This window comes from Ammospiza nelsoni, chromosome 12, assembly GCF_027579445.1.
Source record: "Ammospiza nelsoni isolate bAmmNel1 chromosome 12, bAmmNel1.pri, whole genome shotgun sequence".
In the NCBI taxonomy this organism is placed as follows: Eukaryota; Metazoa; Chordata; class Aves; order Passeriformes; family Passerellidae; genus Ammospiza; species Ammospiza nelsoni.
This window is the reverse complement of record NC_080644.1, coordinates 15,230,946-15,254,816: the sequence shown is the minus strand read 5'-3', so window position 1 is coordinate 15,254,816 and position 23,871 is coordinate 15,230,946. Positions and strand designations below refer to the sequence as shown.

Genomic DNA, 23,871 nt, shown 5'->3' with positions numbered 1-23,871 from the left:
GATGACACACTGCAGGCTCCCCAGAAGTCAGAGGAACCGGTATTAATTTTACCATAATCCTTGTCATTTGCAGAGGTGGTGAATACAATGCTGGTTTAATTAAATATGGACAATAATATCTGGTAGAAAAGGTTTCAGATCCTGGCTTCAGTCTACCCTAATTAATGGGACCTCATTAGATAAGTGAATATAAAGTGTCTATTTTGGTTTGGGTCTCTGTTTACTTTTAATGCTGCAGTACTTTAAATTGTCAAATCAGCACTTCCATGAGCATTCATTTTGCAAAACTAAATATTGGGTAATAGTTGTAGACTACAACAATAACATTCCTCTGTATAAATTAAATCATACTTTGAAGAAATGAGTAGCCTAGGAGTTATGTACAAAGAAAATCAACAGTCATTGTTGAAATGAAATGCAAAGTGTTACTGCTACTCCTACTGTCTCAGATACCTTTCAAATAAATTTATCAAGACCCTTAGAATGTATTTATAGGTTTACAAGTCAAGTTTCAGAAAAATCAAATCATGTCAAAGATTCTATAAAGCAATGAAAAGCATATGTACATTTTCCTTATAACCTTGGGATTTTACTCATTAAAATTGTTGAGTTTCTGTATCAGTCTATTTGCAAGGTAACTGCAATAAATTCCCCTTTGATTACAAATAAAGCATTGCACCTTCAAGGCATATAATCTTAAACCATGGTGCCAGGTATGCACAGGTCACATTGCGCTCGTTGTCTCAAACAAGGTGAGCACAAACATAATAAATCCACTCAGACATGTAAACATGCAACCTGTTATCCAATTGCACAAACACCTTCTCTCCTAAATTAGTACCTCTGTGTTTGCTTTCATGAACTTTGAGTGTTCTTTTGGGGATGTTTAAAACAAGCAGTGTCTTTGAATTCTAAAATGTCATAAATATTAAGAAAGTCTATGTCTCAGTGAAGTTGCCTTATGTCTGATGGAGGAAAGTAGCAGGAGGCTGTCACAAAGGGACTGGCAATACTAGATATGCCACCTCTCTTCACTGGGCAATTGGTTGGGTCACTGACAGAGTAAACTGAATTTATAATAAAGGGCAGTACTTCTGAAACACAGGATAACTGTTTATAGAAGGTCCATCACTGGAAAATATTAGATACATGGTTGAAATTAAAGTATTAAAATACTAGTAATATGGTTGGAATAAAGGCATCACCTTTATTCTTAGCAAGAAAACCTCCTTTAAAGCAACACACTAGTGTCTTCCCTACTAAAACCTCAAACACTGCAATCCAGAGTTGATAAGACTGGAATAAATTCTATTTGATCTAATTTTAAACCTCTAATGAATTTTAATCCCCTATGCTGAATATTTGTGTTGTGCAGATAGAAAGAAAAATTCAACAATTTTTGTCTTCTGTGTAATCATCTTATGTTCTGATTCATGATTTTGGAATACTAAGAATTTTACAAGACCTTTAAGGATAATGACTATAGGAATTGCATACATATAATAGAAAAGGCTGAATTCAAGAACAAAGCAGTCTTTTCTATTCTAGACTTATTTCAGACTTTCATTCTATGAAAAGTTTTTATACTTCCACAATTTATAGTTTTGGAACTCCATACTAGGCTATCTTTGCAGGCTGACATTAGTTGCAGGGGACATAGGGCACAGTACAGGGATTTAGAAATCTGTGCCTTGGCATTTACTTTGCATGGTATATTTTTTTTTCTTGAAGGATTATTTATCAAATTGAGGGTGACAAAACTAAGTGTTATGTTGCCATTATCCAGAGTTATTACAAAGTATGTCCAGTCAGATATCGGGTTTTATCATCTGTATCTTACCTCAGTACTGCAAGGTGATGAAGTCCAGATAAATATTACCCTGAATATTGTATGAATATAGTGTATGTATCAGTATGACTCCTTTTTGGAAACAGTTTACTATGAAGAGACACAGAAAAACATCCCAAACATCTAAGCTTTATAATAAAGCTTTCCACTTACAAGTATATTCAATATGGTTTCCTTTTGGTGTTGTCTCAATAGCCTTCTAAGCTTTAGAGCTTTATATTGTTAGGCTGGCTGATTTACTATAGGTTTGATAATTGTCATATAAACTAAAAATAGCCAACAGCCCCCATCCTTGAATAAAATATTTGCACAGTTTTAAATGAACAAAACTTAATTTAGATTTGGAAATCCCATAACTGAAACTGTAAGATTTTTGGAAGAGAAAAGTAAATACTTTAATGCTTCTTTTTCTTTGGAGGGTAAAAACAACCTGGAAAATTACTGTGAGTCCTATATGGAAGAGAATTATTAAGTTGAACTACAATCCTTAAATATTACAGAGTTTTCTGCTGAAATTCTAATACACATTTGAAAAGGAAAGGATCCAGTGCTGCCAGTCATAACATGAGGACGAAATCTGTTGTAGGTATATACAAAAACCATTATTACATGGACACATCTCCATGGCAACCATTTGTCCTGCCTGATTCCTGGAAACCTTACCAAAGGAGCTTTTTAATGTTTCTCAATTCCATGGGTAGACTTTCTGGGTTTGCCGTGCGTGTTGGCCATCTGCCCAGCCTTGGCTACAGTGGGCTGCAGCGGCTGGACGGCCCTGCCTGCTGCCCCCCGCAGTCTCGGGGTCTCCCCACACGGCTGTGACCCCTCGGCTGTGCTGCTGCAGGCAGCGGGAATGGGATTGTGGCTGCGGCTGGAGCGGCCCCGGTGCCGGCCGGGATGGAGAGCACAGTCACAGCTCTGCTGTGTGCTGCACAGAGGGCAGGAGAAGGGTGCTGTCTCCCATCAGGGCTCCCCTGGTCCCGGTGGCGTGCTGTTCAGGGCTCCCCAGGATGGCGTCACTCGGTGCGGCTGGACCCGTCAGGGTCAAACGGAAAATTGCAGCACAGCGCTGACTTGGTAGCGGCAAAGGCGCCATCTCTTGTGTGTGTGTGTCGAGTCCCATACCAGCGTGTGTACAAGGGGTGGTTCCAGCTCTGGTAGTGGCGACGGCAACGCTCGTGGCACTGGGACTTTGGGATCCTCTGTCCTGCCACTGCTTCTGGGAAGGACGTTGGAATGGCATCCGTGGGCCGTGGGTATCCATGGTGATGTATCTCCAGGGTTCTCCCACGGGTCACAGCGGTTAGTGGGCAAGCCCAGTGGAAGCTGGGTCATAGGCGCAGTTTCAGAGCCAAGCCAGTCAGCCCTGGGAGGAGGCGCTCCAAGCACATCTGTGTGGGGAAGGAGTTTCGGTGTGCGTTTGGGTGGCTGTAGGGTGCTTTGCGGCCGTGACGGCCGCACGCCGCTGCAGTGCAGCTGCAGAGCCCGTGTGTCGGGCATGGCTGCAGAGCCCGTGCATCGGGCATGGCTGCAGTGCTCGCCTGGCACGGGGCACAGCAGGGCTCAGCGGCAGACGAGGCTCCATGGCTTGGCGTGGCTTTGCAGCGGCTCGGTGCGACATGGCAGCGCTCGGCTGGTGAGGTGTCCCGGCACGGGGCGGCCTCGCGGTGTGCCGTGGTTTCACAGCCTGACGCAGCCTCCTTGCCCTCCCTCCTGTCCCACGCGTGTGGTGCGACACCCCTGCCTCCCGCTGCCTCGCCCAGTGCCCTGTCTTTGTGCATACCTGAGCGGCCGGAGCCTGCCGCATCCCCACCGCCATCCTGGCATCCCACTCAACTTTTAACTGTCCCAGCAAATCCAGTACAAGTCTCTAGGGCCTTATAACGTCCATAGTGTCTGTAGCAGTTTCCAGAGCCTGTTCCACAAGTCTCCCAGAGCTTTATAACATCCATAACAGCTTCCAGAGCCTGTTCCACAAAATTTACCCCTCATTCAGATAAAAAGAGGGTGGTCCATACCTTTAGCGCAAGGTCTTCTTCCACTGAAGCCCATGCTCCCATGTTTCCTGCAGCTTCTTCTATTTACAAAGGGTCCGGACCAACGAGGCTTTCCCCGTTGCTCTTCGCAGCTTTCCCTGCTGCTCGAAGCTTTACCTGCTGCTCCACTGGGACTGCAGTGGCTCTGCCCACTGCTCTCTGCAGCTCCACAGGCTGCAGGCAGCTTTCCCCACTGCCCTCTCTTCCTGCTCTACCCGTGGCAGCTGTGGTATCATGTCAGAGGTCACCACTTGTTACAGTTTTGGAGACAGGCACACAACAGAACACATCAAAGTTCACAGGACAGCAGCCAAAGTTTATTGTTGGGCGCCCCCTTTTATAGGGGCTTCAAATTTCCTGTGCTTACACACCTGATTGGCTGGGATCTTAACACCACCCAGCTCACTGGCCGATGTCTGCATTTGTAATTAAATGGGATTGGCTGGGGTCCCCTGTTTGAATTTGAATCCGACCTGTCATTATCATACCTGAGGACTTGTTTACTTCTGTTTTCTAACAAACTTAGGCTGGTCGAGACGTTATGGCCAATTTATCTGTGCAGCTTCAGACCAGCTGTAGTTGTCACATCATGGTGCTGCATTGCCACAGACCCCTCATTGATCCAATGGGGAGAAAAGTATGGGGACCTGGTTGCCCCTGGCACTAAGGTGCTGCCAAGAGCTGGGCTTGCAGCTGCAGCCCCTCTGATCAGGCCTGCTGTGGGGGACTTCCTTGGAAATGACCCCTCCCTCAGCCCATACCCCCTGTGGGCTGCAAGGTGGGTGCTGTTCATGCAGGGTCCTCCCTGCTGCGGGGGCACAGGCCTGGGGACACAGCCAGCCCAGCCCCAGCACTGCCCCTGGGGCTGCTTGTGGGGGACATAGCTCTTCTCCTCCTTGCTTGCCCATCTTTGTCCCCATAGCAGCTGTTCCCTGGTCACGGTCATAGGGCTCACAGCCCACGGCAAGTTCCTGCATTCTCTCCAGTCTATTGCTGCTGTCATTGCTGCTTGGCAGAGGCTGGTTTGTTTACTTTCCTCTGCTGCTGCAGGGCTGGCAGCGTCCAACAAATCTCTCAGCAGGGCCTGGGCTGTTCCTGGGGCTCTGAGGAGTTTGGAGTGTGGTCTGTGCAAGCCCCAGACGTGCCGATTCTTGCCGAGACTGTGGCTGCCACGTTGGTCTTGGCTGGTGGGTTTCAGCAGCTGAGCTGTGGTGATAACTGTGGCTGGGCTCTTGCCGTGGCTCAGCAGAGCAGACATCCCCAAGCTTGCCCTGGGAGTTTCATTCTGGCAGCTTTGTTGCTCTGAGCAGCCCCAGGGTAGGCTCAGCCTTCTGGAGGGGTGAATAGAAGGATGGAGTGCCTCAGATCCAGCAGTCTCATAATTGTGATTTTTTTTTTGTGTTGTGTCTTGCAGAAATAACATTCATCCCAGATTTGATGATAATGAAAATACAGAAAAAAGAAAAGCAGGTTTGTGACCCTCTCTCCTTCTCCCAGTTCAGCTGTCAAGGCCTGAGGACCATGTCCCATATGGAAATTGTTGCAACTGATGTGTGGTGGGCAAGTGTTGTCTTGAATTTCCAGGCAGGGGTGCAGCTCAGGTCAAATTTCAAGGAGCTGAGCTGCACCCCAGAGTGGGTGAGCCTGATGGGACCATTGAACAAGGTGGGCTTTATCTTCAGCAGTGGAAATGCTCTAGATGCTGCCCCAGTGGAGGAACAGCCCTTCTTTTTGTCTCAAAGTCCACAATATTGGTTCTTGCTGTAATCTCCTTACAAAACCACGTTTGCTGTGGTTGCTGCTGCTAATGTGATACACCAAGACTAATACCACCTGGGAGGTTCAGGAAGGTCATGTCTGGGAGCTGTGAGAGCTTGGACCAGGGGGAATTTTCTTCCCTTACTCAGAAAAAATCCCATCTCACAAAGCTGTCATTTCTGGATTGCTGCATTGGATCATAACAGCCTGCTGCTCCCAGAGGAGATTTATGAGCCAGTGGTCTCTGTATTAAGTGTATGCAGGGGAAGAGCCTGACTGGTGGCACTCTGCTGAGGGGAAAGGACCTGTTACATGCATGGAGAGCCACTCTGCCTGTGGGGCTGAAATGTGGCTGGAGGTGTAAAACAAACTGGTCTGCCTGGAGCTAATTGTGTCCATGCTGCTTTTAATGGGAAACCATTCAAGTGAGCACTGACCGCAGGGATAAATCTGTGCCATTTCTAACCAGTGCGGAAGCAGCATGTGGTACTCAGGGCACCCCAGATCACACTGCCATGGCAGGTTAGTGGGAGGAGGAGGGGAAGGAAGTGTTTTGAAGAGGTCAGTGTGCTGTTCTGGGCTTCCAGCAAGGCAAATGCTGCAGATATTGAAAGGTGTGTGTTGGGAGCACCAGTACTGTAGGAAGTAATGAGATTAGCAGTGTGTCCTGAAGATACTGTGAAGAAGCAGAGCCAGCCTCAAGGTGAGGAAGAGGAGCAAGGGATTGTGGAAGGTCTTGTGTACCAGCATGGCTGGGTTGCTCCAGATAGGGCAGAGCAAAGGCCTCTGGAGGAGAGCAGGATGCTTTGGGGTGTGGGTCGGTGATCTCCCTCCTCTGACAGCAAAGCCCAGGTGAGAGATTGATGCCACTCATTGGGCTAATACAGCATGTTTGGGTGCTCTGGAGTGGGATTACTGAAATGACATGGGGTTTAAGCATGGCAAAACCATCCTCCCCTACCATTTGGATATTTTAGAGGACTCAGCTGAAAATTGTTTTCTATAGCTGTTGCTGCAGATAAAATCTGGGAGGGAGATAAAGGCCTGTGGTGTGAGGAAGAAGGGATAAAGTTCCAGCTGCTCATCTCCTGATATCTCTAAGCCAGCAGCAGTCTAGGACAAACCTTGCAGCATGTCATAGGGTGGGGTGCAGCATTCCCAAATTGAGTGTTTGGGAGAAAGCCTGGCCAAGCAGGCCTCCTGCAGGATTCTGGGTGCTCGGTTGAGGTGCTGAAGGGGTAGGTGTCTCCCTGCAATGCTCAGATAAGCAGCACTGGGGGCAAAACTTGCAAGGGGTTGCCTTCCACATCACTCTGGACACCTGAGCTGAGAAGTGCCCACACCTTGTAAACAGACTTCTCATGGCACCAAGAGGGGCTGTTGCCTTCCATTGAACAGTCTCTCTGGAGAAGATGCGATGCTTATGTGGTTCCAAGGCTCTCAAAAGTCAGGTTTCCCTGGTTCCTCTCATCTGCAGAAGTTCCATGTTGGTCATCATAAGGGTGTAGGATCAGGCCCATGGATGAAAAGATTGGCAAAATGCTGGTACCTTCATATTGGTGGGGAATGGCAGGGTGTTGTGGTGTTGATGTGAGGGTCCCCAGGACAAGGTGAGAGATGAGAATTGACTCCAAGTTCTCAGAAGGCTGATTTATTATATTATGATATTATATTAAAAGAAAATTATATACTAAAACTGTACTAAAGAAAGAGAAAGGAGACATCAGAAGGCTAGAACAAGAATGATGACAAAAACTCTTGACTGTCCGGAGTCCCAATGGACTAAGGTTGGTGGTTAAGTTAAAACAATTCATGTGCTGGGTAAACAATTCTCCAAATCACATTCCAGAGGAGCAAAGTATGGACAAGCTGAGGCTTCTCATCTTGCCAGGAGAAGAAATCCTGGCAAAGGGATTTTTCAGAAAATATCATGGTGACAGCAGGGGAACTGTCAACTAAAAAATATTGGATGTGCTCTCTCCTTTCCCTAGTCTTTGGCTGTCCTAGGCCAGTGCTTTGTCTTCCCTGTGTCCACTGCAAGTGGATTAGGAATCTGGGCTGGAGAGATGGGGTCTCAAAGTGGGCTGTCTGGGGAGGAGCTCCTCTCTGTGCTCCCTTGGTGCCCCCTGTAGCAGTGCTGCTGTTCATGTGCCAATTATGATGGGCTGGGTTACAGGGCACTGCCACCTGGTTCACTCGTCTGAGGGGCTGTTGTTAACAAAGGCAGGGGCTGTGTTTCCACAACTCTTTTTCCTCAGTGATGCACAAAAATCTGGTACATTTGTCATCAAGCTGTGACTAACTCGTGAAACCTGTCACTTGTCTCATGACACTTACAAGTTCTCATGCCAGGGTGCCTTGTCTGCTGATGGAGGTGGGACAGGACTGCCTGGTTAGCCCTGAAAGCAATGACAAGTGATGGATTTCCTTTGAGGGCTCAGCACCATCGTTCCCTAGACTGTCTCTCCTGTCTGTGTCCTGCTTGTCCCTGGACATTGAAGGGTCTTTTCTATTCTTTATTTCTGCCCAACTCTGACTTGTTAAATAGCCAGATAAATAATGAGCTAAAATAAATGCAGTTATCCCACAGTGCCTCTAAACCTCCCTATTCTACAGCCATGAAAATGCTCCCATCCTGCATGGACTGTGAGAGCAGAGCAGAATTGCATTGAGACAGAGAGGTGGAAAGTCCTGTGACCCTTTAGCCTTCTCCTGGAGGGGTCTTTGACTTTCCAGCCTGGGCTTGGAAGTGGCAGGAATGGCTGGATCCCCTGCAGTGTGCAGACAGCAGTGGGAGGCATTGGGAACAGCCCAGGGCTGCAGGGATCTTGTGGCTGCTGGGCAGCCTTGCAAGGGGTAGACCCTGGGAGCATCTGGGGAGCTCTGCTTGCCTTTGCTTCAAGCCCTAACTGCATAAAATGAAGGACTTTAGGACTTTCCTGAATTTTATGGGTCTGTTTGTGTGAAAGACAGCTTTGCTGTCTCCTATCCTGCAAATGCAGCTGGGGGTTTTTACCAGAGTTCCCCGAGGCTGGAGCAGGCTCCTGAGCAGTGGGAGCAGCACCAGGGCACTGCTGTCCAGGCCCGAGGGCGCTTGTAGCTCTGTCCCAGGCTGTCTGTGGCCTTTTCTGTCGTGTGACACTGTCAGGTCTGATGACCCCCTGCTGCTGGGGTGGAGTTTTGGGCACTCACTCTGTAAGGGTGAAGGGCAGGGGAGCAGTGAGCTTCCAGGGTGCCCTTCTCCTGCACACACAGCCACAAGTGCTGGGTCTCCCCCAAGCTCCAAGGGCTACACAGGTTTTCATCCTGAGTGGGGAGGACAGCCTGGACAGCCCAGGGCAGCAGCATTGCCCTCTGCCCCACCCACTCCCTCTGCTAGGGTGGTGGGGACACGTGTGCCCCCTGCCAGGGCTGGCCCTGTCACCAGACACAGCTTTGGAGCTGTAGTTGTTGAGAGCTGCGTTGTGGTGGAGCATCTTGGGAACAGAGCCAGGCTCCACCTGCACTGCACACATGCCATAATGACTGCAGAGCCTGCTCAGAGACATGATGGAAGGTGGCACTTGTTTATTTTTAGCTTCTTGTTGCATTAAGAAGCTGGAAACAAGGGGTGCAGACACTGTGAACCTGAGCACAAGAGCCCATGCTGTATGCAGTGCTGGTGGGGATGGGGCTGCTGGAGTGTTTGGCTCACCAGCCTGCCAAAACCTCTGTGTGAAAGAAGCTGCCTGTTCTGCTCCTGTTGGGCTCTGCAACCAGCTGTGTGGATAGGCTGGGCTGGAGGGGCCAGCCTGACCATCTCAGGGAGGCAGAGCTGTGTTGTGCTGCCCATCCTGGAGGGGCAGGCTGGCTGGTGGCCTCGGTCAGTGCTGAGGGGGAAATGAGCAATGGGGGGATGGGCAGCCCCCAGGCATCAGTCTGTGCCTAAAGAGCATGGAAACCTTTGTGACCCCTGCAGTCAGGGTCCCTGTGGACACTCCTTGTACAGAACAGATCTCTCAGGGTTTGAGACATGCCCTAGACCCAAATGCAGGCTTCTGCAGAGCTCTCCTGCCACGCTGCAGGAAAGCTGGGCCAAGCATGCACCAAACGGGGCTTGAATGGTCCTGGCAGCTGGGAGCAAGGTGGCATGTGCTGCTGGCTGTGGTCACACTGCCTGGTGAGGCTGTGTTGTGTGGGTGTCATCTGAGCCTGGCTGCCAGAGGAGGTGGGTCTGCTCTTGGTGTTGTGACCATTGGAAGAGCTCATCTGTGGCCTCTTACTAGACAGAGCTGCCGTTCAGATCCTGAGGCTGTGGCAGAGCTTTGCCCTGCTGGGAGCACTGCTCTTGGAGAGGAGAGCCTGCAGGAGGGATTATGGGCTGGGCATGAAGTTTTTGGTCTTTTCTCCTTCCCGCACCCAAACTCATGGGATAGTGCAGGGTTTGGATATGGATCAGGCTCCAGCACCCAGCAGTGTGGATGCAACATCTCCTTCATCCCCATCACATCTCCTGGCAGTGCTGGCATGTGACTTCTACCATGTAGGTCCAGAGGAGCTTCTCTGCTCCTGCCTCTCACAGATATTATTATTATTATTATTATTACTATTATTATTATTATTGCTGCTGCTGCTGCTGTTGCTGCTGCTGCTGCAAGTGCATAAGCTGTGTATATCAGCACTTCTTTTGTGGGGCAGCAGTTCCCTCTTTGTGCTGTTATTCCCCTTGCAAGTACCTGTTGCAGGCTGCAGGTTTTGTCCCAGGCTCACCATAGGCAGTCCCACTGGCCTTGCCCTAAGCAGGTGTGGGCAAACCCTGCTGAGTATCGCTGCTCCTCAGTTGCCATGCATGTGCCCAGGGAAGTTGGTTATCTGTCCCTTCACATGGCTGTGCACCCAGCTTTGCTGGGGGCTTGCAGAGGATCTGGTGCTGTGTGAGCCTGGAGCAGCCAGGGCATCCCGCAGCAGCCTGGGGAGAGGAGGGAGCTCTTTGGGTAACAGGAGCAGGAGCTGCTCTGCCTCCCACCTCCTGGTGGTGTTTTCCACCAAATCCTGAATAAAAACTTGGCATTCAAATTGAGACTATAAATGAAACAAAACAATTTTAAGTTAAGGAAACACACCACACCATTCATGTGGGAACTCAGCACATCACTCCTGATGTCCAGAGTTGCTGAGATAACCCCTGGGGGGGCTCGGAAATCCTGGAATGTTGCCAGAAGTGCTTGGTGGTTGGATTTTGACCCTGCACGGGATGTGCCACCTGTATGAGGACAAGAGGATTACTTGGGGATAAGTGGTGAAGGAATTGATTATTCACAGAGTGAAAACACAGGTTTTGGGATCTTGGTACAGGGGGGTTCTTAGGAGACAAGATGGAGGAATTAGGGTGTGTCTTGTCCTTCTCTTCTTCTTCTTCTTGTCATCCATCTTTGATGGTGATGCTGGCACTTTGGGATTGATTCACATTAAATCTGCACTTGTTAATAAGGGTAAAAGATATTGGAAGGTAAAGGTAAATATCTTATACGTAGTTTCTAGTATAAAAATAGACGGCCGCCCAGGGGGAGGTCAGTGTGCCCATGGCTGTCTTGCTGTGTGGACCTCTGTCAGGCTGGGAGATGACTTTGTAGATAAGAATTAATAAACAATATTGAAGACCGAAAAATCTGAAGAGTTCTTTCGTCCTTTGGAGCGCGGGCTGTCCCAAGGCCATTCTACGCCTAACCAGGCAGAGACAGCAGGCCAAGAATGGAGACACTAAGGCCCACCCTGACCTTGGCTTTGCCCTAGAATGGGGTCTTACAATTATAGTGCACTCTGTTAGCCTCCACAGCTCTCTGGGGAGTTTTTAAACACTTCTTTCTCCTGACTTTCTGTTTGATAGTAGTTAGACACATGGAACAAGACTTCCTGCTCCAGCTGATGCTGAAGGACTGTATGAAATGTAATTTATAGAAGATTCTTCTGTGAATAAAAAAAAAAATCACAAATTGTGTTCTGGAAATGTGAAATTATTACAATCATCACCAAAAAAATCCAGTTGAGAGACAGTGCAAAAGCATAGTTCTAGGGATAAAAAGTGTTCTGGGGAAGCAGAGCATGCTTGGATTGTTTTACCAGAGGTTCAGAGATGGGCATTCTCTACCAAAATGTGGAAGTCATCGTCTTTACTTCTTCTCCACTACAAAATACCCAGAAACAACAAAGCTGCTTGCTTAGGTATACATGTAAAATGGGTATGTAGAATGGGCAATTGAATGGAAAATTATGTTTCTATTTAGTTTAAGAAAGTGATAGTAAGAAAAAGGATGCATACTCTGTGAATTTAGAAGTAACCCTGTAGCAAGGCAGGGCATCACATTAGGAACCACTGAAGACATGGAGTCTAATAACAGATCTTTTTCCAACTCTCTTGGGATTTAAAAAGTCTTTAAGAGGAGTCACAGAGTAAACAGGGTGAGGTCAAGTGAGGGCTCATCTAAAGTGAGTGTTGGCAGAGCAGCTCAGTTAAATAGGCTCTCTACCCAGAGCCATCTCTGATGCCAGAGGCATCAGAAGGTTGCCCTTAAAGGGTGTGGCAAAGGCATTTTTGAACAAAGTCACATAAGCCACCTGTTTTGAGGGTCTTTACTCTGGAATTGTAAAGGAACACTGTGAGATTTGGGAATTACTAATAAATAGTGTTGGGACCATCACCCATTAGGGCCATGGAAGGGGAAAGGGGAGTAAATGTGAAACTAAAGGTCAATAGATTCACTTAGGTATTGAGTAAATACTTAGGAACTATAATAATTAAGCACTTTGTTTCTGAAAATACTACACTAGTGAATAGTCAACATGACTTTTGCAAAGCAGAGTTAGTCTTTGCAATCTCTTGGGGATTTTAAAGGTAACTGGCTCACAGGGCTGAAGTTGGGCTGGGCTGGTGCAAGACTCAGGGGCTCCCAACCAGCAGCTGAGGAGGTTTCTCACCGAATGCTTGTAAACACATGAAGTGTTGTCCTGATGAAAGGTGTTTCTGTAAATTAGTGACTGGTTAAAGGCAAGGAAACCAAATTCAGGGAAGATGCTGCTGCTTTCACAGCACAAATAGGGGAAGAAAGGTGCTGGTTGATTCCTGCAGTCATCTGAGATGCTGAAATGGAGAGGGAGGCTTAAAAGCTGAGGAAAGTCTCAAGATGCTCCTGGTAAAGTATAGGAGAACCAGTCACGCATGTCTTCAGTGGGGGCTGTCCCTGCTCCTGGAGGAGGCTGTAAAGCACTGTCAGAGTTTGGCATCTGCCTACAGGTTGTTCCAGGGTGCATTCCATGGTTTGTAAAGGGAAAAGGAGCAGAGCAGAAGCCCTGCTACTATTCTGTGGTACCTCTGATGCTCTGTGCTTCCTACTGCCACCCCATAGCCAGTGGGGTTGGAAGAAGCGCTGGGCAGGATAAAGCAGGTGGCCTGAGAGCTGGCACAGCCTACCTGTGAGGAGAGGGTGACTTGTCACCTATGCCTTAGCTGGGCCAAGAGAGCTCTGCAGGGGGAGGATGGCAAAACTGAATTGTACAGAGCGTGTGACAAGGAGACACCCCTCACACCTTGAGAAGGAGAAGCCACTTAGGAGGGCAGCAGGATTTAACCACAATTAGTGGTTTTCCCCAATACCTTATGAGTATACAAAGTACTGAGTGCCCCCAGGTGCATTGGCACCCAGGGTTACAGATGTGGGTGCAGCCTGTGCTGGACCAGCCTGGACAGATGGGGTGCAGAGATCCTGCCTGCCCTGCCCCACCCCTGCCCCCTCAGGGTCAGCATTGCCCAGAGCAGCTCCCAGCTGGTCAGAGCAACCCAGAGCAGCCTGCCTTACCCTGCTGCAGCATTTTCCAGAGCTGTGATTTGCCAGGTTTAGGCTCCTGCAGCTACATGTGTTCCTCTCCTGTGAAGGGTGTTGGTTTTTGTCCTCAGTCAGGGTCACCCGATGTTACAGGCCTTGCAAGGGTTGCAGGGGGAAGAGAGAGGCGAGAATCTTGACCTCATGTTCACAAGGCTGGATTTATTATTTTATGATATATATGTTACATTATGACTATGCTAATAGGAATAGAGAGAAAAGTTCAGAAGCTTGCTAAGCCAAGAATAGAATAGGAAGAATCCATAAACAAAGGAGCTCTCTCTGATCTGTCCCAGAGAGAGCTTGGCCTTTGATTGGCCCTTAATTGTAAACATCCCACATGGGCCAATCACAGGTGCACCCGTTGCATTCCACAGCAGCAGATAACCATTGTTTACATTCTTTTTCTGGGGCCTCAGCCTTCCAGAAGGAAAAATCCTAAAGAAAGGATTTTTCACAAAAGATGTCTGTGACATTGAGGATCTCAGTATGGTGGTATGTCAGTGCTGGCCATTGCTGCAGACACAGGAAAGTAGCCCAGTCACAGCAGTGGGCAGCCTGTTGGCTCATGGACACCTCTTTCTCAGGCCACTCAGGTCAAGGTTGCTGCTGCAGCAGAGTTCCCTGCAGTGAGTGCTGTGTCCCCATCAGTGTGGTCCTGGCCCTTCAGGCTGTCACCCTTTGGAAGCAGAGGTGATTTCCTTGGGGCACGGGGACAGCAGCCGATGTCCAGCAGCAGCTGCACAGGGACACTGAGCTCCTGCCTGCCAAGAGGAGCCAGCCAGGCTGCTGCAGGCACAGCACTGAGGGTGCTTTGGAGCCATGCAGGAGCACAAGCTGGCTCTGCTTCCTTAGGCTTTTCCTGTTGACGAGAAGCCAGGATAAACTGAACCTCATCGAGGGGTAGTAGAAAAATCCCATTCCCTGGCTCGTGGCAGTGCGCCAGGCTCTCACTGCAGACTGTACTTGGCAGCAGTCCTACATGCATGGCCAGAGCTTGCAGTGGGCATCAGGAGCATAGCATGAAGCATTCTCCCCTCAAAATAGACCAGCTTTGGGAGTATGGTTTCTGGGCTGGCAGCACTTGGTGGAAGCAGCCTGGTCTCCCTGCCTCTCTGTCCATGTGCTCGCTGTGTGAGCCCTGGCTGTGTGCCTGGGTCCCACAGGCTGGCATTTGATGGCCTGTTCATGGCAGAGCCTGCACCAGAGGCTTGTGGTTGCTCCAGATGGAGGCAGTCGCTGCTGGCTGGGACCAGCACTGCTCCTGGGACACGGCAGGCTGGGACACCTGATGCCCACAGGGATCCCAGCCAAGGTGCTGACACTGAGTGTTGGGGAAACAGACTTCCAGCTCTTCAGGGAGATCGTCAGTGGGATTGCCTGGGAGGCTGCCCTCTGAAACAAGGGAGTGGAACAGAGCTGGCAGATCTTTAAGGACACCTAGATTGGGTATCAGTCCCAGTATTGATCCAGACTGGGGCAGGAACAGATCGAGAGCAGCCCTGATGAGAAGGGTTTGGAGGTGCTGGTGGATGAGAGGCGGCACACGCCCGGCCGTGTGTGCTGGCACCCAGAAACCAACCATGTCCTGGCTGCATCAAAAGAAGTGTGGGCAGCAGGTCAAGGGAGGGGATTCTGCCCCTCCAGTCCCCTCAGCTGAGGCCCCACCTGCAGTGCTGCATCCAGCTCTGGAGTCCTCAGTGCCAGACAGACATGAACCTGGTGGAACCAGTCCAGAGGAGGCCACCAGGTTAATCAGGGGGATGGAGCACCTCTCTTAGGAGGAAAGGCTGAGAGAATTGGGTTTGTTCAGCCTGGAAAACAGGAGGCTTAGGGGTGACATAATTGCAGCCTTCCAGTTCCTAAGGGGGTTTAGGAGTGGAATGATACCAAAAAGAATGATATCGAAATTGTCTGGATAGAAACTTTGTAACGCACTTTTGAGTATTAGATGCAGACATTCTTTATTGCAGCATGGTGGTCACTCAGGGGGAATCCTTCCTCCATTCCAGTGGGATGAGTGTTGGGTGAACAGGGATTTTATCATGCACACTGATTACATATTCCCACATATACATATACATATTACATATATCCCCACTTCCTTGGCTTTATTTTACATAGTTGCACATCTTACCAGAAGTCCTTACATGGTTCTTTGGGGTCCATTTGGACAACTTCATTTGGGATCCAAATGGACAATTTCTGGTGTCCATTTTAGGTGGCTGTTCCTCAACCCTGTTTTTGAGTGAGTGCAATATTGCTGTTTTGCCTACTTCTGCTCTGTCAGCCGTGTAGAGCTGACCTGGCATCCTGCTTGCACTTCTGTTTGCCTAAGTTACATTCTTTATCTATTTCTACAAGGCTGTGCTGTTGTGTTCTACTTTCCTTGACAAAAGTAAATGTTGTTCTGTTCTACTGCTCTTATCGAGTGAGTAAAATGCTGTTCTGTTCTACTGTCCTATCAGGGGTACTACCTAAAGGGGACTTACAAGAGAGATGGAGGGGGACTTTTTACAAGAGCATATGGTGACAGGACAAAGAGGAATTGATTCAAACTGAAAGAGAGTAGGTTTAGATTAGATATTAGGAGGAAATACACACACACACACACACACACACACACACACACACACACTCTCACATATATATATATATATATATAATATTAAGAGAAAATTCTTTGCTGTGAGGGTGGTGAGGCACTGGAAGAGGTTGCTCAGACAAGCTGAATTACCCCATCCCTGGGGGTGTTAAAGTCAAGGCTGGATGGGGTTCTGAGCAACCTCGTCTAGTGAAAGTTGTCCCTGTACACAGCAGGGTGTTGGAAGTAGATAATCTGTAAGGTCACTTCCAACCCAGGCCATTCTGTGATTCTAAATTGTTACAGCTGGTCCCCATCTTGTGAGAGCTGAGGAATGCAAAGGCTGGGACTGATCCTGTTGGGCAGCCAGTGGTCTCAGAAGCAGCATCAGTAGTGCTGATTTTCTCCTGGTCCTGGAGAGGTTCCCTTTGATTCCTGAGGTGCCTGTGATGGCTGCTCCATGTGGTGGGATGGCTGCTCTCCCTTCCCAGGCTGCTGGGGCAGACAGCAGCAGCAGCCAGGGCTGGAGGTGGCTGCATGTGGGGAGGGATGCTGGTGCAGCCTGCTTGACCAACGCCAGCCAAGCCTGCAGCCCCACTCGTGGGGGGCTCCAGGGGCATCAGGGACCTTTCCACTTGCAGTCTGTTTCATTTAATGCTGCCATCTAATCCAAATCAGAAGTTCCAGTGTTACAGAGCACCCTGTGCCTAGACAGCCCTGGATGGGCTCTAGCCATCAGCCTGTAATTGTAAAGATTTGCATTCTCTCCCACAGCTCTAGGGTGTCTTGAGGAACTGGATGGTGCTGAGGTTCTGCAGAGCCAGGGCATTGCTGCCAGAGGCACTGGCACCTCCATCTCAGCACCAGGGAAGGGGCTTGTGAAGGAAGCAGTGCCCCTGGCCTGGAGCAGCTGTGTGTGTGAGGTGGCAGGGCAAACAGTGCCCCTGTCCCCACAGGCAGAGGAGATGCTGCCTGGCACTTCTGGGCCACTCACCAGCTGCCCCACAGGCTCCCTATGAGGAGCTGACACCTCCAGGCTGTGGGAAGGGCCCATGTCTGGACTCATGGCACAGCCACCAGCCCCCAGTTGCAGGATCAGCTTTGCAGCCCCGGCCGTGCCGCTGGGCCTGCTCTGGTGGTGCCCTACCAGCCCCCTAGTGATGGCCAAGCCCAGCAGTGGCCACTGCTTCCCTCTGGGCATGGCTGAGCTGTGTGGTAGGAGGAGCTGGGGCACTGGGGATGGAACCTGACCGGCAGAGCAGCTGAAATGAAGCCTGACATGTTCCTCTCCCCATCTGTGCACCACACCACTGCACTTCTGCCCGCTCCTTTGTGCATCCCTTGCTCTCTCTTGCTCTGGCAGCTGCTGGAAGGGATGTTTCCAGTTCTCATTGACACTTGTCACTCACAGCTCCCTTCCTTGGGCTGTCCCCTGCCTGCTCTGCCAGCCTGGGCTGCTCTTGTGGAGCGAAGGCTGCTGCACACTGAGCCTGGGTCCTCACAACAGGCACTCCTACTGCTGCTTGAGGAGAGTGGGGCCCTCGAGTGCTGCTGTGGCCGAGCATGCCCAGGAGGCTGCTCAATTCCTTTCAGTGTTCAGTGCTGGAAAGTGCCCAGGAAATGAAGGAAGTGCTGAAGGAGGAAGAGCAGCTCTTCTCTCCTGGCCTGGAGGGAGCCCTGGCACACAGCAGCTCCTGTGAACAGTGCTGGTCTAACCCTTCTCTTCTGCCTCAAGTTCTGCCCCAGGTGGACCTGGGAACCCTATTTTTGTTTCTGTAGGCTGCTAGGCATCCCTAATTCCTTGTCCTTGCCCTACTGTGACAATCTCTGGCTCAGGGCAGCAGACAGGAAATGCTGTGGATGCACAGGTTGCTCTTGCCTTAGGCAAGTGAAGTCTGGAGTGTTTGATCAAAGGCAGAACCAATGGTTTGATGCACACACTGGGGCCAGCCATCTCTGCTGGGACCTGCATTGGCTGAGGGGAGCCAAAAGGCCTCTGTCTGTCAGCCTCTGTTGGGCAGAGACGGGGGGTCCACCTGTTGAGCTGTGTCTGCTCATGGTGGCTGTTAGCCATGGTCCCTGAATGGTGAGGGATGCTGCACTGGGGCTGCAGTTCCCCCGGGGCACTGCTGGTTGTGGCTGTGCCATTTGCTTCACCTGGCGCTTTGCGTTCTCTCCGCAGCCGCCGAGCTTCAAAGCGTTGAGCCTCTCCCCAATGTCGTCTGCCTGGGAGTGCAGGACGCAGGACACCTTTGCCAGCAGTGAGGAGCAGGACGAGGTGCCACACCAGGTGACAGTGACAGCCATGAACACAGGTGGCCAGTGCCAGTGCCTGAAGGAGGAGCCCAATGGGGCTGCCCAGAAGCAGACGAGCAACCAGAACGGGATGCAGGACAGCGGGGGCACGGGGGTGAAGAAGAAACGGAAGAAAAAGGACCTGGGAGAGCAGGAAGGGGTAGATAAAGCAGCAGTGGAGGTGAAACCAAAGAGGAGGAGAGAGCCTAAAGAACCAAAAGAGCCTAAAAAGGTGAAGGAGTCTAAGAAGCCGAAGGAGCCCAAGCAGAGGGAGGTGGCTAAGAAACCCCGGAAACCTCGGGAACCCAAAGCCCCGAAGGAGCCTAAAGACAAGAAGAGTGGCTCTGAGCCAGCCCCCAGATCAAGATCCAAGAAGAGCAGGTGGGTGGTGGTGTGGCCCTTTCCCTGTGCCTGCTGTGCACAGGGCTGTGGGCTTGCATGAGCTGCATCTGGGAGAGAGCAGCACTGGGTGTGCAGGAACTTGGTCTGAAGGCTGGATGTGCTGGTTGGGGTGCCAGGATGAGCTCTCTGGCCATGCACAGATGGGACAGGCAGGTGCTGTTTGGGGGCCCCGTGAAACTCGAGATCCATAAGAGGACCAGAGAGTCCTCTTGGCCTCTCCTTGGTCTGGCCTTTGTGCCATCCTGGCATCCTGGGGAAAAAGGGACTTTAGGGAGATGTCCCACCAGGACAGTGAGGTGCTGTGTGGCAGAGGGCCTGTCATATATGATTTGGGGCCAGGGCAGAGGGTATGTGACTGAGAAAAACCTGGCCCTGAACTGTGTGCAAATGAGGGACTCTGCACACCCAGGGCCAGCAGCCTGCCTCCCCTTGGCTTGAGTTTGGGAGGATGGTGGAACAGATGCCATCCCCTCTCCCTCTCCTTCTCCTGGAAGACTTATCCCTTCTGGCAGCTGTGGAGCTGTGCTGACAGTCAGAGCCAGCAGTGGAGGGAGGCCTGAGGACTCCCTTGTCCTGCACAGGCCAGCGCCACTGCCTCTGGTAATTCCTCAGCCTTTTAATTAACAGGCTGGTTGGCCAGAAGCTCTGGTTTCTCTTTAATGGAGAGTGTGTACAGGGAGCAGAGCAAGTCTCAAGAGCACTGATTTAGTTTGCTCTTCCAGAGCCCTCCTCCTTCAGAGCTCACTGAGCCAGATCCTGGAGAGGCCGTGGTTGTGGAGCTGCCCTTGGGTGGCCTTTGGTGCCATTGGAATGGGCTGGTTGTGGACAAGAGGAGGTGTGGGTTGCTCAGCAGGATGAGAGCGGGGTGCCATGACCCCAGCAGATCCCTGAGCTGTGCAGTGCTGCCACTTGTGCTCTTCCTTGAGCCCAGGGCTCTGCAGATGTTCCTCATGAGTTGGTGAGCCAGAGCAGAGGGGATGGGCGGATCAAGCGGTCACTGCTGGGAGGTGAGGGAAGGGCTCCTGCAGGCCCAGGGAAGGCTGCAGGAGAGGGAAGGAGATGGGCTGCAGGCAGGGAAGGGAAGGATGAAGCCCATGTGCCTGCAGCATTGCAGCCCAAGAAGGGTCCTGGGATGAGGTATGCAGCTTTCTGATTTTCCTAATGACACTTCTGCTCCACCAGTAAGGAGCTGCCATGCAGCAAGTTCACAGGGATCTGCCCCTGCAGCAGGACCTGTGGGACCACACCAAAGCAGGGGAACCCAGGGGAAGAGCAGGCCCTGGAGGTTTGTGAAGGCATTCATGGCTCTTGTGGGTCCTTTGGCTGCCAGCAGTGCTTTGCAGGGTGCTGACCATTACAGACAGGGCAGCCCTGACTGCAGCCTGTTGTGAGGAGCTGCTGGACACATCACCCTGCCAGAGATGGGGCTTGTGGCAGGGTAACCCCAGGTGCAGATTTGGAAGCCCTGGCTCTCCTGCTTGGGCACAGCAGGTTCTGGGCACACAGGGAGCTGAAGGGGAGCCAGCTTGCTCTGCTGGGTACCAGCAGAGCCCCAGAGGAGAGGCCACTTAATGCAAAGCACACAATGTAATGTAACTGTAACATATTATGCAACCAGAAGAAACTGTATGTGGGAGTCTGGGAGTTCCACAAAGCTCTGTGCATTCCTTATGCTCTATCCCAGTATAGCCTGAGCCTGTGGTGCTTCCTCCCAGTCATCTGTGCTTCCAGGAGGACCTACTTCCAACTCTGCTGCTTGGAAAGTCCAGCCCATGGGATTTGGGAGTGCAGTCCTCTTTACAACTTCCCTGCCTCTGTAGCCCCTCTTTGAGCCATTTTTCAGACTTGCTTTGGGCTCTGGGTCAGCCACCAGCAAACCCCCTGTGTGAGGGATGGCCATGGGTGTCAGGGGGAAGCTCTGCCGGGAGCAGGGCTGGGAACCCCCCTGTGGCCCCTGGCCATGTGGAGCTGGGGAGGTGCCTGGGGGGCCCTGACAGCTCAGGAAGGGGAGAGGTGAGCAGCAGGCTTTGCTTAGTTTGTACTCTGTGCAGATGGAATGATTGCTGTGAGTCCTCTTAAGTGGCAGATAATGGTGGCATAATTTCTTCTAAATTATTTCTAATCATAGTCAATGACTGACTCATGAATGAAGCAGTTGTTAGTTGTGACTTACAAATCAATATCTTGGGAGTTATTGCTTGGTGGAAGCACTGCTCACAGAGCATTTTCAGGGCCTCTAATTTCGGCATATATGCATGGCCAGGGCATTTTTGGCCTGAACAACAAATTTTTACCTTTATTTTTCACTAGTCACAGGCAAGCAGAGATTTTTCTTATCAAATGGAGTTAAAATCTTGACATTGCTTTGAAACTAATGGTTCCTCTGCCACTGTGCAGATCTGGGATGTGGAGGGGATGAGTGGTGGGGCTGGAAGAGAGGAAGGAGGCATTGCTCAGCCCTGGGACATGCACCAGCTCTTTGGAGCCATTCCTTTAACAGTGTTTCTTGCAGAGGTAAAGGATGGACAGGCATGCTGGGAGCAGCTGGTTTTTTGCTCTGGTGCTCCCTGGTCCTGTTTCCTTGTGCAGGTGCCCTTACCCTGAGGACATGCCCTGGGTCTGGGCTTGTCTTTCCGTGTTTTTCAGGGAGGTGGTGGGATTCCTGGCCACAGAGCCCAAATCCCCTCAGTGACCTGAGCATAGAGAGCAGTTGCCTGGTGGGACAGAGCTTCCCAGCAGGCCCTTGGAGTGGGCAGTGACTGCTGTGATGGTCCATTGCATCTGTGGGAGTTGGGTCTGCATCCCCCTGTGTCTGTGGCCATCACAGGGCTTACCCCCTCCAGCTGGAGGCTCTCACCAGTCTGCTCAGCTCAGTGCTGTGACCCAGGAACACAAACTTTTAGCTGGAGCAGCTTGGTGTAAAGATTTGGCTTGGTGTAAAGATTTGCTGGGGTCTGGCAGAGCTCTGTGGCACAGGCAGCAGTTGGCCAACAGTGTGGCCAGTGCTCCTAAGACTGGACTTGAAGGTTCTGTTCCAGGGTGCCAGAACATGGGTTGCCTCTGAAGATGCTGAACTTTATTTCTGACTTTGGTCAGCACAGGATGTGTTTGGGAGCACTGTGGTCAGAGCAGACACCTTGCTGCCTTGGCATACTGAGTTTGGTAGTGGAGAGATCCTCTTTGTGCCTGTGCTAGACCCTGTGAGCTGAACCCCAGCTCCTACAGCCCCTGTGGGGTTGTTCCCTTGGCTGGTGAGAGCACCCAGCCTCCACACCAGGCAGGACAGGTGGACCCTTTCATCCCAGTGTTCTGGAGCTGGATGGAGAAACACTTGGTGTGCTTAATGAGCATCAGTGACTGGGGATCCCCAGTGCTGGGGGAGGTCCCAGGAGCCTGGAGCTGCCTCTGGGTGATCCTGTGGCAGCAGTGCTCTGTGTGGAGCCTGCTGCCTCTCCTGGGATCCCCAGGACATGATCTAACTGTCAGTCTGCCTCGGCAGCAAAGACACCCCTGTGGAGAAGAAGAAGAAAGGGAAGAGGAAAAATGAGATACCAGCGAACAGTTTGGATTTGGATCAGGATCTCCTGAGCCCATCTGTACAGAGCCCAGAGGAGTCTGTGGAGTCAGCTGACAGCCAGGTATGTCCAAAGCCCTCAGCTGGCTGCAGGTGGGTGAGATGCTGGCTGCCCCTCAGTGGGACCACAGCAAGGGCCTCTGGGCACAGGAATCAGAGAGCATGCTCAGCACTGTGGTCAGCTTCTGTCAGCCTGACATCAGCTGTTGGCCCAGGGCTGCATGCACACTGCTGCCCTGGGCCCTGCGTGTGTCAGCCTTGAGTGTCCCTCTGCAGGGACCCCAGCTCTGGGCAGGTGCCTTTCCTGGCACAGCACAGGGGGACACACTGGCCCTGCATCCTGGGGTCTGCATGCCCTGCCTCTCTGCAGGGCTCCTCTCCCTCACGTCCTGGGGATGGTGGGGCTCTGTGGGTCAGGGTGGGGATCTCAGCACTGCAAGGAGTGCCTGTTCTTCTACCACCCCATCCTGCTGGGGCCTGGAAGGAATTCTGGCAGCCCTGGGGCTTTCTCGCTGCCCCTCAAGCAGGGAGGAGGTGCTTGGTCTGTCCGTGCCTCCCAGCACTGCCCTTTCTCCTCCATGCACAGAAGCGGCGCTCGGGACGGCAGGTGAAGAGGAGGAAGTACAACGAGGACCTGGATTTCAAGGTGGTGGATGATGATGGCGAGACCATTGCCGTGCTGGGAGCCGGGCGAACCTCGGCGCTCTCCGCCTCTACCCTGGCGTGGCAGGCAGAGGTAGGGCTGGGCTGGGCTGGGGGTGTGGGACTGGGGATCTGCCTCATGCACAGCATTCCAAAATGGCACTGCTGAGGCTTGAGCAAGTGCTGGGTCCCAGCTTGAGGATGGGGTGGGAGAGTGACTGTCTGGGAGGGTTCAGGCTGGCTTTTCAGGAGCTGTGAGATGGACAAGAGGCATGGTGGTCCAGCTGTCCCCCTCCTGCTTGGAGACCAAGGCCTCTGGAATGTGTGATGCAGCTGGACATGTTCTACCCACTGCCCATGCCCACCTTTGGCTTTGGTCTCTGTAGCTCCTGTCCATGATTGCTCTATTATTTTGTTCCTGCTGGCTGAGGGCTTTGTAGGTGCCATGTCATGATTTTCTGCCTGCATTGCTGCTCTCCATCAGTGCCTCAGAGTATAGTGATGCCAGCCTGACCCTTGCCAGCTGAGCTGATCTGCTGGGCAGCGTGGCAGGGATGTGGGCAGCATGGCAGGGACCACCCAGTGCCACTGTGGTTTGGGCCTTGCTGTCCTTCTGCCTCTGCCCACTGGTTCAGTGCTGGCTGCTCCTTCCTGCCTTGTCTGTGACTGTGTCTTGGATCCTGCAGCTCTTTCCATCTTTCTGGTCACTGACAAAGCTGTCAGATATTAATAATGGTCACTGGTTGTTCTCATGGTGTTTCTGTTACCCTCTCTAGTCCCCTCTTCCCAAGGTTTTGGTGGGTATGAGCTCTGTTGATAAGCCCTGACCTAAAGATCCACACACCCACAGGCGATGCTCCAGTGCTGCTTCAGCT

General features: G+C 51.4%; 1 protein-coding gene across 1 annotated transcript in view; it reads left to right on the top strand.

The window, feature by feature from the left end:
* CHD6 (chromodomain helicase DNA binding protein 6) overlaps window positions 1–23,871 on the top strand; it is a 101,040-nt gene that overhangs the window by 37,569 nt on the left and 39,600 nt on the right. The window contains exons 2-5 of the mRNA XM_059480606.1: window positions 5,300–5,355; window positions 18,266–18,759; window positions 22,280–22,418; window positions 22,941–23,090. Of these exons, the coding sequence (XP_059336589.1) occupies window positions 5,323–5,355; window positions 18,266–18,759; window positions 22,280–22,418; window positions 22,941–23,090 (816 nt within the window). The 5' untranslated portion in view covers window positions 5,300–5,322. The remainder of the gene's footprint in view (window positions 1–5,299; window positions 5,356–18,265; window positions 18,760–22,279; window positions 22,419–22,940; window positions 23,091–23,871) is intronic.